The sequence below is a fragment of the Paramisgurnus dabryanus genome, chromosome 24 (genome assembly GCF_030506205.2).
Source record: "Paramisgurnus dabryanus chromosome 24, PD_genome_1.1, whole genome shotgun sequence".
NCBI classification, from domain to species: domain Eukaryota; kingdom Metazoa; phylum Chordata; class Actinopteri; order Cypriniformes; family Cobitidae; genus Paramisgurnus; species Paramisgurnus dabryanus.
Genome location: NC_133360.1, coordinates 11,363,831 through 11,381,488, shown reverse-complemented (window position 1 = coordinate 11,381,488; position 17,658 = coordinate 11,363,831). Strand labels below are relative to the sequence as shown.

Genomic DNA, 17,658 nt, shown 5'->3' with positions numbered 1-17,658 from the left:
GTCACCTTACTTCACCTGCCACCATGACTCCTAAAATGAATGGGTTTCTTTTAAAACCTTATTTACTCCGTTTTATCCTTTATTAATAAAAACAAAATAAATGATAGAAGGTAAAATAAAAACTGATATGCAACAGGCTATGTATTTGGTATTTAAATAAGTTTCTGTCAGACATCTGACAAGCCTCACACACACACACACGAGAGCACCAAAGTTTTTTGTAATGCAAATCTTAAAATGTGCATGCTAAGGAAACATAACCTACATTCATATTCATGTCGCAAAAAAATATTACAAAGTTGTCTAGTGGCTTTACAATACCTTAAGATAAAAAGTTGTTTTTTTATATGGATGAATATTGTACGTCTGCTGCGTTACTTGTCGTACGCTGCACGTTTCCGATAAAAGTTGATACATTAATAGTAACTTGTATCAATATTTACTAATAATATGCACCTAAATGTTATTTTTAAGCGTGTTTAGTTACTTACATATATTCACAGTAAACAAAATCATTTAATGTTAACGAGCAGCCGATCAAATGTGCATAACGTTAAGATTTAAAGTTACAGTATAACGTCGGATGCACGAAGAAAATAACTTTAGGTGAGCTCGTGCACACCATTTACTTTCATGCACAGAACTTAACTTGCAAAATATCAATTGCTCCACCCAGTGCAAAACGCGACTGAAATGAGAAAAATAGTTGGCAACTATATTACAACACATATGTATTTACTGTATGTGAGGTGGGCGCCATCCGCCATGTGGTAGTTCAAGTTGTTTCTGTCAGAGCAGGAATGCCACACAAAGTTACTTGTCTAAAGCAAAGGTAAGCCCTCTATAGGTCCCGTCCCGTTTAAAGACACGGCACAAATGCAAGAAAAAAGTGAACAATGCATAAAAATGTCACTTACCTGTGTTAGGCATAGCGGAGAATACATATCTGTCGGTTTTGACTCCTGGATTTGGCGTGTGTTTGGATAACTGTAACGAATCGCCGTGTTTATGTATGTGTTGTGTGTGCGTGTGTGTGAATGTATGGACTGTGAGTGTATGTATATGCGTGTGTCCGTGTGTATGAAAAGAGAAAAAAAGGAGAGACAGAGAAGAAGGGAGAGAGGGAAAAAAAGCCTCGCTTCTTGCTTTCACATTTCCAACTCTGCGAAGTGCGCGCGACGCTTCAGCGCTCCATAGAGCTGAACTTTAACCCCGCCTCGAGTTACACACATCTACTGTACGCTGTACTGTTAAAGCTGTACATCCAAACTTTCACCAAAGGCATTATCGTCAACGGCAGCCTATAGAAAAGTCCCGACGGCGGATGGATGCGCGGAGATTTCACAAAGCCAGGAGTTAAACTGTGGCGATGAGCCGCCGGAAAAAAGCGATCATTTCATCTTGCGGTTCGTGGGAAATGAAGAGAGATGCAAAAAGTCGTCCGGATGCTTTACAAAACTCGCGTGTGATTCATTATTCGCCGTCCCTGATTGAGCCGCGTCGCGCGTTCGCATCCACCGCGAGCATTGCAGGCATGCGGCGGCACGAAGCAAAACGGAGTCCGGTTTACGAGCAGCGAGGAGGGTTCGGCATGCTTTGGGACGATGATATCCTTAAAACCCCCTGTTGCAAAAGCTGGCACTTGTGTCGTAGTTAGTTTCGACCTGAGAGAGAGAGAGGGAGAGAGTGAGGGAGAGGGAGAGAGAGGGGAAAAGTAAAGCGCACGATATGAGTCCGTCCGACAGAGAGCGCGGAGACGTAGCTGCCGTTCACTTTTCCCGTTCACAGTGGCCGGTGGACAAACTCTTGGGCTCTTCCCCTCAGCACAGCGCCCTCAGAGCCATACACTCGTGTGGGACAGGAGCAATGCGCACTTTGAAAGGCGTTGCAGTTTATATCGAGAGGACTATTGTTCGGTTTCAAGATGCGTATGTTTAACTTGCGCATCGAATTTAAATATTTATATGAAGTAACTGAGTGCCATTTCTTTTGAATTTATTGAAAACACCATACACGAGATAAAATTAATTTGAATGTGTTGAGAAATGAAAATAAAAACGATCTGTTAGTGTCATGAATGTTGTGTTAGATTTACGCCCCTTTACAAGGGGTGAACTTTCACAACTACTGCCACTGTCATTTTATCTCCCTGATCGATTGCTTTGTCTAAAACCTTATTGTCGATCTCAGCGACTACGTTAACTTGATGCACTGAAAATGCACGATTATGCATAATGTGGTCGTCAATATTTGGCATCAAAGTGATAGGTTTATTCACTGTATATGCATTATAATACATTTGAATAAAGTTAAAACGCACATATGGTTTAAAAAAAAATAAAGCATAAAAATGTTTTCTATACACAACAAAAATAGAAAGATTATTTAATCAATTAGCTTTATGCTAATATTTTACTTTATATGGAGCACGTGATCAGTATTGATCCATGCACAATGTTTTAGTTTTTAAGCACCGACGTTTTCAATAACTCTAATGACGCAGATTGAATGCAAATGATGGATTAATACAAGTCTTGTACTTCCTTTGTGCATATGCATATTAAGTTTTAAAAATCGATCTAAACGAACCCACATTAAAACGATATGTGCATGTAACTGATCAAAACTATACTGTCAAGTGCATCCTCTGGTTTGACAAACCACCTGCTAAGGAAAGAGATGGAAAGTGCCTGCCAATGCAATGTTATGCTTCTAATCACGTGTACTGAACGTGCAAACATCATTAATAATCAAACCAAGTCCGATGTAAATCAGCTTGGCACTCAACACTGTTATATTATTAACCATCTATCTACTCTCGTGTGTGTAAGTCAATCGGGCGCCCCCTAGACAACGGCAATGTGCAGTCTTCATTCATGTCAATGTAGCCCTATAAAGTGTTTATAAAACACAGAGTGACATGATATGAAATATCAATCCGATGAAAAACGCACTGTATTAAATATGCATTGTGTTGCAATGAGAATTCAGAGCATTAAATAATAAAACAAACACAAAACGGTAATTCCTTGCAAGTTATGCGATATTCAAAATAGCACAATGTATCACAAATTAATATGCAGTTGCTTACAAATACTCTCAGTCACACCAAACATGAAGCAGGTGCACGACCACCCCTCTGTTTTTTTTACGAGTTTAAGGGTTTTGCCTGCGATTGGCCGAAACTCAAAGCGTACGACTTCGCTATTGGTCAAGTTTCACACGCGCGTCACCACAACCCGCCCACCATGCTGCAGAAACTCCTACATTTCGGTTTGTGGGTAAACAGCCTCGCAGATCCACAAATAACTTGCAATGGGAACCTTTTTGATATCAGACTTTTCGTTTTGTAATGTTTAATATCTGCATTCAAGCATCTCTGAATAACATTTATGCATTAAAATGTATTGTAAATAATTATTAGTATGCACGTGCCATTGCAACAAATTACAACCTGACATTCTTGGCGTTTTAATTTTAAAAATGAGATAGTAAAACATTGTCACTCATTTTGGCACCCCAAAAATTTGCATTTGGACGAACATTACAAGTCAACAAAGGAAAACGATATCTTCTTTGCATCTGGACATCTGACAGCGATCCAATCATTGACAGTACCGGCCGACGTGCACTTTGACGTGCGTCTTTGGCTTGGTGACGTGGTACAAAAGTTACAATCGATTCACCCTTGCAATCGCAGCGATTTGTATGGCAACTTTAAAGCATAACAGAGGCAACAGCACTTGATGTCTCGCTTGTCATGTCCTGTAGTTAAGAATCAAAACCGTAGTCGCGTGGCAGTCCACCGATTTTCTGTGCACGTGCAGCCCTCAGTACAGGCAACCAGCAGGAGTCGTGGCTACCTGATGTGTGAACCGAGACTTTATTCACAGAGAGGCATATTTAAGGTTAAAATGTTTCATTCAGGTGCAGTGCGTCATGGTAATCTATTTTGTGCATTTTTATTATTTTAACATTCCACGTTAACGAAAAAAAAACCTCACCGTTAAAGGACTGAAAATTAAATTTAATTCCGCAATAGCAAAATAGCCTTCAAAACCCAAAGGGCCAATCATCTGTATTTAATAACGAAGCCCCTTAAACCAAAAACATAAAACGTCATGAAAATTGAATTGGAATGAGGTTGAACGAAATAATCCTATTTTCACATTTAACTGTTTTCAAGTTATATCATTTGATAATAAACTCACATTTACATCAGGTCTAAAGAATGCTTAACTCAATTCAGATTTGAAAACTCCCATTTCAGATATTTAACGAGATTTAAACAAAGCTAAGAGTCAATTACTTTCTAATATCCAGAGTCGGGTTTTCCCTCTAGATTACGCATTGTTTTTCCTATATTGTCAGCATATTTAGGCCTGACCTGAAACCAAATAACAGTTTGATACTGTAAATGTTTTTCTATTGCAAACAATTACACATTTTATTTCTTTGAGAGACATTTACAGAGCCATTTCTCGGTGACAACATGAATAGGGGAAACACGTGCCCAAAAAGTTTAAATTATTGACAACACATGCAAACCATGAGGATAACCTTATATAACCAGCCTTGTTTGTATTAATTAATTTGCTCCTGTATAGGTGGTAGAGGATTGCATTAACAGTGCAAAAGGTCATGGGTTCGAGGCTACGTTCTAATGCACTGTAATTGCAATGCCAAATGCGTAAATGTAATTTTCACGTCTTTAAATTATGGTAATTATATGCCTATTTTTTAAACGAGATTATTAGAAAAGAAAAAGGATAAGAAAAACAAAACAAAAAAGTTTTTTTAAATATACCATAGCTATAAAGAATAAATGCAAACCTACACCATGCATTCAAATGTATTTATCCACTTGCCCTTTACAAGACAAAATCAAACAATCATTCATTTAAAATAAAGAACTTAAATGCACACGACTCATTCTGTCAAAAAATATAACGAGGACTTTATCTTTTCTGTGGGTTTAATTGTGGAAGACATCAGAGACGCCTTATGGCATTTCTGCCAAGTTCTATGAGAAGGCACCGAATGCCAAGTCAACTGTGCCAAGGCGTTTGGATACAGAGTGGCAAAGACGGAGCAAAAACTGCAGTGTGTAAAGAGCAACGGCATGGATAACAGATCTACTCATGCATTTATACAAACTATACTTTGGTTTTATGGTGCGTTTTCATCTTATTTCAAGTTTGGCAAAGTCTCAGGACCAAATCAGGTAAGGACACTATCAACTTGGATAAAGTTTGAAGTAAATACGAATCTTTTTTGATGGTGAAGGACGTTGAATACAGAATAAACTGAAGTGTTTTAGCGTCGAATCCATTCGGACTTTACAGGATGCGCGTGTGGTTTCGTAAATTCATAATTGCGTGTGTGTGTGTGTGTGGTGATAAAGAAAGCGCGCGCGCGCACGGTTAAGCTGAAAAGCTCGCGTTTGTCTTTAAGGTGTAGAAGGGCATTACATTAGAAGGGAGTTACATCGCCATCTAAAGAAAACTATTATAAAAGAGGCTTTGAAATAAAAATACTTTTGATTGCTAACTGGCTTTTAATACGTTAATATATGTAAGATACAATTCGCGTAAATCACGACTTTGGTAAACATTTGCAAACTGGATTAACTTGTTGATTTTCTCATGTGAAAAGCACTGAATGAAGTTATGACTAAATGTCCATTAAACTTTGCTAAACTGCTGTTAAACAAAATGAGCTTGTGGTTACGTGTTTTGTAAAAATAATCGTATTCCTGCTATTTTTTAGCTAGCCTACTTTGCATGCCGTGCCAATCTTCCATCCAAATGTCTATTATAATATTCAAAACATAGCAGATGTCTTAATTTATATGCAAATAAAATAGGGCAACAATTTGAAACATCATATTTAAATTGCAGTGGGTTGCGTCATATTTCCTCTTTTACAGACTCTGTATGCAGCGTGCATCAGTTTGCAACTAGTTGTAAAATGACGTTCCAGCTTAAATCACTCAAATAAAAAAAAAAACACACACAAATCAGCCTTAAAAAACAATTTAGTCTCAATAAAGGCGCACGTGATGATGCATAAGGTCAGTGAGGCAAAAACACTGAGGTAAAATAAATAAATATGATGTTTAAAAGGTTACTGTTGACCACCAAAGCATTATGAAACGAGAAGGCAGTAAATAAGAAATAAAAAAAATCATAAAATAATGTTTTAGGGAAGAAAATAGCATAACTTTAAAAGGCAATGTAAAGATAAAGACAAAGAATATTAAAATAGTATAAAAATTAAGTATAAAAGTTAACTGTATTAATACACATTTAAACATCATCTAATAATCATATACCCCATGCATATCCAAATGTTACGTTATGGTAATACTATTATATTCATACAGAATATTTTTTTATATTTCTAGTATAAATCCATATTGCCTTTTTTTTACAACGACTTCCTTCACTATAAGCTTATAATAATTGAGTAATTTAGACTGACGTCTGCATTTATCCTAACTGCCCATTCATCAAACATAGGTAGAGACTCCACCTAGAGGTTATAATCGGAAGTGACAGTGCTTTAAATGCAACATCGACAACAAAACGAAAGATTATTAAATAATAGGTTAAAGTCTCATAATCTGTCATCGAGATTAGAAGCATTATAGTTTGATTCAGTCATTGGTTTCACATTGAATTCAATCTTTGACATTAACTTACTCAATATTAAAGATATCAAGGTTATATTTATATTATAACACAGAATTTTCTTTATATTATGTAGGATGATTTTAGCTCAGTTTTTACAGACTGGGTCACACACTATTTCTGTAGGAAAATGAAGAGTTATGACATGAACTTAAGAACAGATTTAATAAAAATAGCATACTCATGTTTGCTTTTAAGGATGGCATTTTTTCCGTTTTAAAATACAGTATCATGAAAATATAGGGCGGAAGCATTTGGCAATACATGTGCTGCAGAAAAGCATATTTAATACTAATATTTTGCAATTGTAAAATGTTTCAGGACAGCTAAGGGTTTGTCAAAACATCTACACAATTATTGCACAATTTTTGCAAATATGTGCAATTTTTTCTTACCTTTTATACCTGCAATTTACAGTACTGTATAGTAATTTAATTAAATTAATTAAATGATCAGTAAGTTGATGACAAACACTGTGCCTATTAAATGGCATTGCGTTTTTAAGTGTGAATGAACTACACATTGTGTGAATCAAAATAAAAGCAAAGCATTTCTTAATAAATACTCTATCACATTTAAAGACATGCAGCCTTGATTTTTAGTGGGGTAGGACTAAACACACTTAGCACACTTGACTTAGCCATAATAAAATTAAAAATTAATTGTAACAAACATTATAGTCATTGATGCTTATTGGCACCTAGACAAAATGTTAAAAGTTGCTTCGGATAGACATGTCTGCTAAATTAATAAAGGTAAAAAGAATTGTAATGTTATTATTGCAGTTATTTATAACTATTATTATTATTATTATTTATGCTGAAAATACTCTATTATGATACTTCACTGCTGAGTACTAATGTTTTGGTTTTGGACTCTGAAGTTGTGTAACAAATGTACCATTTTCCTTGCATTCCATTAAAAGCCACAAGAGGGTGATCTTTCTATACATAAGCCCCTTTGATATCCCGTCTCATCCGCTGTAACCGTGAGCTCCCTCCAGTTCAACAAGAGTGCTTTGTCCAATGCTTCTGAATACAACAAATGTTTCTTGCCCTTATAATTGTATTTCCACAATAAAAAATTAATTAGTATAAATTAAATTATTTCAACAATTATTTAATATGTTGAACAGGTACAAGACAAACTCCCCAGCAAGCAATAGCCATCATATGGCTTTAAGTAACCAAATTCTAGCTAAAATAAACTTGAATTTGTCATTTGTGTCAAAATAATGTGCGAGATGTATGACATCATGCAAGCAAACTCAACAGTGATAAAAACTTGATTGGTTCATTTATTATTTTTTTGTATTAATTAATTTTGGGATATGGTTAGAAGTCACAGACAGCCCAAATTTTCCCTCGTTTTATCCTAGACGTCTGCACGCCTATTAGATTTCTTTAAAATGCAAAATTGCTTGCTGGGGTAATTTGTTTTATGGTTTCCACTTTTTTGTGCAATTTGGCTTTCATGTTTACGAGCTACAGTACGTATAAATGCAGGTGTGTCTCTTTACGTGCACTCCAATGATATCGATTTAAAGATGTCTGCTTGGGAACAATAAACGCTGTGGATATCCAGGTGGCTAAATGTAAATACCACCCAAGCTAAAGTCCCACGCTCACAGACCCAAACTGCAACACACCTGGAGTGCCAATACTGAAGGGCAGGGGTAGACGAGGGGATAGAGGAGGATTGTGTGGAGATACTGGAACCGGGGCCGGAGGGTAATAACATTATCCAGCACTACAGCAGCTTGCCTTCGGGGCTTTGCCAAGCTGGGCCTTATGAATAAACAACAACACAGCAGAGGATCCCCTTACTCTTCCTCTTTTGTGTTTTAAAACAGATCGGACCTTAAGCAGACTTCGGATATGTCTGGGAAAAGATGAGCATGCTTATGACCTTCTTTTAAGGGAGCGAAAAACATTCATATGATATCAATCACAACACTCGTGGGAAGAATGAATTTTCGTTGTAGCTTATTCAAACAGATGAAAATGTTGGTAAAATATGAATTTTATTTAAAAAAATTCTTGCCGGTAAAATTCACTTTATTTTTTAAAAAGCAATTTTTGTATTAAATCATTTACATCTACATCATTTAGGTGTAAGATGTACACGTGTGTATTGGTGGTGGGGTGGTGGTTTGGAAGCAGTGGGCTCCACCTGCTGCCACTGAGATGCCAGCGCTGGAATACGGCCAGGTTCGGCCCACAGTACACCCCCCTCTCTCACACACACACACACACACACGCTCGATCTGTGTGCCAGGCCTGCACAGCACTCTCCTCATTCACAAACACAAAGCGCTCGAACCTGCGGCTAACACGCACGACTCCACTCGCATTCACAGTGTCTCCCTGTTGTTAAAAAAACAAACAAATACAATGAGGTTTCCTGCGAGCTGCATAAATACCGGACAATAAGAGTGATGTGGTGTTTAAAGCAGTTTTCACTTGTGCAGATTGGCATAGATTAATGAAGGCCGATGCTTATGCCGGTTCTAATGAGTGCAGCGCGCTGCAGACTGAAGCCTTGATGGGACGAGAGGCAGTCGTGAGAATAAAGAGGAGTGAAAGCAGACAGATGGGCTTTATGGACGGCGTGAAGAGACAGAAACACACACACTGTATGAGAACCTTGATAACTGCGTGTGACAGTCGTGTAGGGTAATGATGAGCTGAGGAAACACAAAACTTTGATCAGAGAGATGAGTTAACTATAATAATAAGTCTTTACTGACATTTGGCAATGTTATAAGATTTTATTCTTTCTGGCCTCTGTCTGCTTAATAAAAATAAACTGTGGAAGCAGATAACATCAGCCTAATTTATTGTACACACTGTTAAAAAAAAACATTGTTAGTTCAACTTAAAAAGGTAAGTTACCTGGTTGCATTAAAGGGGACATATCATGAAAATCTGACTTTTTTCATGTATAAGTGCTATAATTGGGTTCCCAGTGTTTATATCAATCTATAAAATGTGAAAAAGATCAACCCAGTAACTTTGCATACTCTGCATACATGTGGAAAAAAATAGGTAATTGAAATTTGGCTCCCCTTGTGATGTCAGAAGGGGATATTATCGCCTCTTAATCCGCACTATCCAGGCACGGCACTGTCATTTAGTGCAGAGTTCAGCTCATTTGCATTTAAAGGACACAACCAAAAACAGTACATTTTTGCGAACCCTAAACCGAAGCGACAATGGTTTGAAAATAGGAAAAAGCAGTTGAGTAACCAATCCGTGAAAATGCCACGGAAAAGAAAGTCCATGGCAGGGCCACGGAAAAATGAGCTCATGTTGTCTGAGGACACCAAAGATTTATTTTATATCCTAAAAAAGTCTTATGAAATGTCCCCTTTAAGATTTCAACTTAAAATATGAGTTAACTCAATACCGGTGTGTCAACTAATATTTTTAAGTTCAGTTAACTCAATTTTTAAGGCAACCAGGTAGCTCCTCTTTTAAGTTGAACCATTTTTTTACAGTGTAATTATTTATTTATTTTTAAATGAATTTTAAATCAAACTTTTTTTATCTCTGCATTTGTACATTTATTAGGGAGACAAAATACTGATATGCCAGTACAAAATATCTTTGCCGATACCGATGCTGAATTACATTAAATGACGTCTACCGTATAGATACCAATAGTTTTGTTTTTTACTCCTTGTTTAAAGTATTATGTCATTAAATCCTAAAAGTGCCAAGCGTACAAACTGCAATGCAATCCTGCCATCATCATTGCCACCCAATTCAAAATAATCACACTGTATGAATTTGTATGTGTTTTGCCGCTTCTTTTGATAGCCGGGATATAATCTTCCCTGATCATTGGCTGTTTATAAACAATGGCCGATGTCCCATAGTGAAAAAATAGCTTTTATCTGCTGATACCGATTATAGGCAAATATATTGGTGCATCCCTAATTTATATATGTGTGTGTGTGTGTGTGTGTGTGTGTGTGTGTGTGTGTTATCACGTGGTCCCCACAAAGATAGGAATACCAGTAAATTTGTGACCTTATGGGGACATTTTGAGGTCCACTTGAGGAATCAAGCTTATAAATCAAACAGAATAATGTTTATAAAAAATATAAGGTACAAGAAAGTTTTCTGTGATGGTTAGGGTTTGGGGAAGGGAATAGAATATACAGTTTGTACATTATAAAATGCATTACGTCTATGGGATGTGCCCACAAATGTATATACTGTATACATACAATCATGCCCAAGAATATTGGCACTCTTGGTAAATATGATCAAATAAGGCTGTGAAAATTCATCTGCATTGTTAATCCTGTTCATCTTTTATTTTATTTTATTTTATATGTATCATTTTTTATTGGATAATAAGAATTTAAAATGGGGGGGAAATATCATTATGAAATGAATGTTTTTCTAAAATATTCGTTGGACACAACTATTGGCCCCCCTAGAAATTCTTATGAGTAAAGTATATTTCCATTCATATTCACAATTTTGAGCTCTGGCTTCAAAACATGTTTATTATTATATTATCATGCATTTATTGAGTTTTATTGTACTTAGCTGTATTTTTTGTTCTGAAGGCTTAAATCAAAAGAAATCAACAGCAGTTTGATGGAAATTAATTGGAATGCACAATCAAAAAACACAATTTTTGAAAATGTAAAAATCTCGTTTTGGAACCAAACTCTTCATATAAATATAAATAAATATTATATAAATAAATATACACTTATTTTTTTAAATTTTATAGACCACACTGTAAAAATACTTTGCTGCCTTAACATTTTTTGTTGAATCAACCCGGATTTGCAAGTCATTTTAACTTACTATTATTTATCTTGACTATAGAGATGAGTTGTTATAACTGCAGGTGAGTTGTTATAACTTATAAAATTAAGTTGACTTTTCTCAACTATATTTTATAAGTTGTGACAACTCATCTCTGTTGACATGACTTGTAAATCTGAGTTGATTTAACAAAAATTTTTAAGGCAGCAAAGGATTTTTTACAGTGGTGGTTCTCAAACTTTTTCGGCGTGCGGCCCCTTGTGTACTTGCATACCCCCCAAAGAAAATATATGACATAAAAAAATTTGAAAACGTAACATTTTTATTGTTGGTTATTTTTGGGGGTTTAATTACACAGAATTTATTATAAGTAAATGTATTTTATAATATGTCATAAAATGTATGACTTTATTTTAAAGCGGAGCATAACTAGATATTTTTATATATTCTATATAGAAATATATATATATATATATATATATATATATATAGAAATATATATATATATATATATATATATATATATATATATATATAGAAATATATATATATATATATATATATATATATATATATATATATATATATATATATATATATATATATATATATATAGAAATATATATAGAAATATATAGAAATATATAGAAATATATATATATATATATATATATATATATATATATATATATATATATATATATATGGGACAGGCAAAATTAGCACCATAATAAAAATACTGGCAACCAGTATCAGCCAAATTACAGTTTTTTCTTGACCTGAATAAATTGACGCAAAGTTATGCATGTATACCTAAAAATGTATTTAGTTAGAATTGTCCTGTTGGTCGCCTTAACTGAAAGCGTCAGCCGATTGCATAAATGTAAAGAAATAGGTGGGAATCCCAAAATAATTTCTGAGAAATCATTCCTTACGAAACACATCATGTTCGCAAATGTCCACAGCTCACGGAGAGTCTTTCTTAAAAACAAGCCCGCAGGCACGTATGGTCCATATGCAAGCTGTTGGAATAGCTGGGCATATGCTGGGTATATATAACACATTTTCACCCTCCCCCTCATTCCTTCTGTTTGTGCACAGGCAGAATGCCATGCAGACCGCCAGGAGCACACCAGACCGCATGCTCGCTGTTTACTGCATACGTGCGTTCATTCAGCAGGCACGGGCGCATAAAAGATGTGAACATCAATTGACTCCAATGCAAAGAATGGCTGAAACTGGGTCCTGCGGAGAGAGCCAATGTGAAAACGTATACGCACGCACAAACAGATGTGGCAAGGCAACCTACCCACCCTAAACGCTTAAAAAAAAAAACAATACGAGACACCTGACAGCTGTTCCTGGCTGGGAAAACGGAGAGGGAAAGATTCGCAGCTCGGAGCGCACAGCTGGATACGGAAACAGGTCCCCTTTTCCAGCGTACACGGCATACACGTGTATACTCACAGCATGTAGGAAATGACAGGTGACTGAGATGAAAATTAACTAAAAGGACGATCCAAAGCAAAAGATTTTACGCTATCTAATTGTTAAATCAAAAACAGATTCCGTTTATCACAGCGGTGAAGGAAAAAGCAAATGAATAAAGCTTGGAAACGTTTTTACAAATAAATAAATAAATAAGCAAAGCAAATGGCCTTAACAAATGACGTGAGAACTTTTTGCAAGCTTTAGCCCACCACAAGCTAAAGACGGCGTGCCAAAGAGGTGTCGTTCATCATTAGACGATGCCCAAGAAGAGCTCCAAGCAGTCAATGATCGTAAAAAGCGTTGCGACTGTGATGCGCGATCATTAAGCTTTCATGTCTCCGATCAGAGGTGCGCTCCAGTGCCAGGCCCATTGTGCCCATCTGCGGCAAAGACAGACAGGCAGGCCGTTCGGGGCCCTCTCCTGCAGTGTGACTAACTCATGACGACAGTGCCAGGGATGAAGAGGGCCCCGGTCCTGCCAAGGGACCCACCGCTGCTTGCTTCCACTCAAGGCCGCCTTTGTTGTGGCTCTGCTATCTTCCCACAACATGTGCTTTCATCAAACCCACACTGGCAATATCCCACGAATGAAGTGAAATCGGCTTTTCACAGCCATGTGTTAAATGTCTTCATCTGTCTACCTTTATAAACTTGGGGTTTTGGGATTGGGGGCATGGTTCACGTTGTAAATGTACAAGTACATGGGGGAAAAGTGTGAGAAAAGGATAGAAATGTTTTCGAGGTTAAGAAAAAAGTATTTATGTAAAAAACATATATTTTTAAGCCTCCTTAAAGGGACACTCCACTTTTTATGAAAATATGCTCATTTTCCAGATCCCCTATAGTGAAACATTTGATTTTTATTGTTTTTGGAATCCATTCAGCTGATCTATACGGGTCTGGTGGTACCACTTTTAGCATAGCTTAGCACAATCCATTGAATCGGATTGGACCATTAGCATCACGCTAAAAATAACCAACGAGTTTGATTTGAAATAGGAAAACTATCCAAACTCTGAAATGCCGCACCGTACACCATGTGACAACAGTCAACGCTGTCATTGGTCTCTGACAGCTCTTACCGTCTCATGACCACCCCCACATTTCCACGACAACCAGCTTGACAGAGAGAGCGCAGCTATGAAGATGTGGAGATAAACGATGCACGTCTTTGCGAAGTTTCTTTGCTTTAACGCGAAATTGCGTAGCTGTTCTATTAAAGCCTTTCTCACGGAGCCGTTTGCTAAAAGGCCGTAATATCACTATTTGTGTGTGGAGGACAGCTATGCATTTATAAAATCATCAGCTCAAATGTAAGGGAGACAGTGAATCTCTGCCACGGACCAGGATTGGCTTGTTTGTTGTTAACGCACAATATAACACCCGGCTCACGTCACGACGGAAGCCCAGTGGCTCAAACATGTGGAGAACTTCCTGTATTTGGCTCGGCCCGAGGTCCAGCAGTGTTCACACCACAGGTGGGTCGCCCCAGAGTTCGGCAACAGCCGCTCCGAGACCACCTGTTTAGAGCGGTCTCGGAGCGGCCGTTTAGTGCGCACCCGAGTGTGGCTGTTGTGTTCACACTGAACCAAACGCACCGTACTCGGAGCGACACGTCATTTGGGCCGACCTAAACAGTGTATATGTGAAAACACCCTTATACAGTTTTTAATACTACATACACATTTCCTGTATTTTCTGGATGTATTCTATTAAAGAGAAATAATTATATATGATCACTATAACATTGCAAAAACAACAAATCTAATTCTGGCATGGTGGCCGTAGACTTTTGCACAAAACTGTATGTGTGTGTGTAATTAGTGTGCATTTAGGTTTCAGGTCACTACCCATACGTGATGCATACATGTGTGTTTGTGTACCTGATAATCCCTACAGTACACTCTCAAAAAAAAGGTACAAGAGTTGTATCCTTGTGTCTTTTAGAAAGATCCAAAGATGTACCATTAAGGTACAGATATGTACTTTTTAGATGTTTAGATGTACCAGCGTGTTCCTTAGAGATACCAATATGTAAATTTTTATGTACAAAAGTGTACTTTTAAAAAGGAACCGGTCCAGTGACAACTTTTGTACTTTACCTTTTTTCTGAGAGTGCACAATGGATGTAATACCAGTAATTTTTCCACCTCATGAGGACATTTATTGGTCCCCATGCATGAGGAAAACATCTTACAAATCAAACTAAATGATGTTTATTTGCGATTCTATATGGTTAGGTTTAAGAGTTTACAGTATAAAATTATTACCTCTATGGAAACCCCCCCTTAAAAAAGAAACCTGTGTGTGGTTCAAAAGTTTTAGATGAATTCACTCAAATGTTTCTCATGATCTGAAAAAAGGAGTATGCTTAAATGTGAGAAATTACATTTGTAGAAAAAAACTTAACTGTGACAACATTTTAATTTCTTGAAAACTATTAAGCAGTCAATAAGGCAACAGAATACATGGGATTTCCTTCAATACTGTTTAAAAAGCATCTGTGGATGAGAAATAAAGGTACAAAAGTTGTCTATTGGACAGTACCCTTTTAAAAAGGTACACCTTTGTACCCAAAGAGTACATATTAGTACTTCAAATGTACATATTGGTAGTTCAATAATACATATTTGTACCTAAATGGTATACATTAGGACCTTTTTTTTAGGGTACTGCCCCAGTGACAGCTTTTGTACCTTTATTTTGACAGTGTACAGTACATGCAGATGTTGAAAAAATTAAGAGAGTATTGTGATCACTTCAGTCCAGTGTCTTTTAAATTATTACAAAAAAAGAAACCTCAAAAGTGACAAAGTCACCCAACAGCAATGTAAAAGACTGAGAGCATGCTAAGACACATGAGAGCTGTGATTAAAAATATTATTAAATTGTTCTTAAAATACAATAGAATTGTGTTGTTTAAATATGACTATAATCTTTTTTCTTTGCAGTATTCAAGATCTGAAAACATTGCATTTTTGTTAGTTTGCCTGGTTTCAGTTTTCTGTTAATAAATTAATATAAAAAACAAGGTTTTTTATTAGGAATTCGACAGTAGCCTGTAGTTGACAGAATGAAACAAAAATTATAATTGTACTTAAACACATACATAAAAATTGTACATTTTTATAAAGTGAAAACAATCCTGAAGTGCTCCCTATATTTTTCCTGCGGCTGTACACACACAGATAGATTTACTCAACATGCCAAATGTGCTGGAAACAGTCTTGTTTTAGAGTAATGTCTCCCTCTAGAGGTCATTGCTGGCAACTGCACTTCTACGACAATGAAAATGATTTACAACTTAACTAATGCACAAGGTAGGTAATGTGTTTACTCTTGCTCCCAAAGCCTTTAAATACATAATGATTTATATGTTAGAAATTACAAAACTTTATACATGACAGCTCTCCAACTTTTCTTCCATTATTCCTTCAGTCCTGCCCTTTTAAACAGAGAGTTAAAGAAGTGATTGCTTGGCTTCTAAACTAAAACCCATAGATTATAAATATATACATATATATACACTTTAATTCTGCAAACGACTAATCGTTTGCAGAATTAAAGTTTTAAATGAATGAATAAATAAATACATGTGTGTGTGCTGTCTATAATAATTATGTATATATAAATACACACAGATGCAAGTATATTTTTAAGAAAATTAACATGTGTATATACATTTATATATTTATATACAATTTATATTATATATATTCATTAATAATTAATACATAAATATATTTTTTCTTTCAATTATACATGCATGTGTGTGTGTATTTATATATACATAATTATTATACACAGCACACACACATATATTTATGTATTTATTTATTCATTCATTTAAAACTTTTATTCTGCAAATTATTAGTCGCGATTAATCAATATTGCATCCCTAATTGCAACATTATTAATGTGATTTTTTTCTGGCCATAATAATCATGCAGTGAAAGTATGATATTGTACTGGCAACTTTTGAAAGAAATTAAGGCAAGTACAGTGCATTTGATGAAAAGACAAAATTAAGTCAGTTTCCAGTTGGACAAAATCTCAGACTGTAAAACCCGACAAGTTCAGAGTACTCAAAACGTTTGTGGAAATTGATTACCTAAAACATTTAAGTAAACCAACTCAAAATCTTAAAGTAAATAATATTTATAAATTACTATTAATCCACATGTAAAGGTTTATATTAATTGTAATAAATATTTAAGTAAACTATACTTAAAACTACTGTTTACCATAATTTTTTTGTTCACAAATCACAGAAACAGACAAATGTGACTCTTGTGTATGTAAGTGTGAAGAAACTGAGCTCAAAGCTGGCATTGACTTCACACAGTTTTTTATTTTATTTATTTTCTTAATTTAAATGTTGTATTTTAAATGAATTGTATTTATTTGAGCAGGTACAGTATGTTTTTTTTTCATATTTAAGAGAAAATAAATTATTAAAAATAATATTTTTTTCACTTCACTATAGAGTTCTTTGATTAAAAAAAAGATTTTTTCGTTGTTTAGTTGTGAGATAAAGTATTAATTATATTTTTCAATAAAATCAAATGTTCAAATGCATTGTTTTTATTATTATTATAATTATTATTATTTATGATTTGTGCTTAATTTATATTGTTAATCATTTATGACACAACTAAACTAATGGATAACAAACTATACATTTA

The 17,658-nt window shown here is 35.5% G+C and overlaps 1 protein-coding gene across 11 annotated transcripts in view; it reads right to left on the bottom strand.

Annotated features, from left to right (window-relative positions):
• nfia (nuclear factor I/A) overlaps positions 1 to 17,658 on the bottom strand; it is a 170,762-nt gene that overhangs the window by 130,051 nt on the left and 23,053 nt on the right. Inside the window, exon 1 of one of the 11 annotated variants that reach the window (XM_065245221.2) lies at positions 918 to 1,881. The exons of 6 other annotated variants lie outside the window; for them this stretch is intronic. In XM_065245221.2, the coding sequence (XP_065101293.1) occupies positions 918 to 944 (27 nt within the window). In that variant the 5' untranslated portion in view covers positions 945 to 1,881. Of the gene's footprint in view, positions 1 to 917; positions 1,882 to 17,658 lie in introns of those variants that run through there. 4 more of the 11 variants (XM_065245209.2, XM_065245212.2, XM_065245232.1 and 1 more) reach the window with 4 other exon arrangements.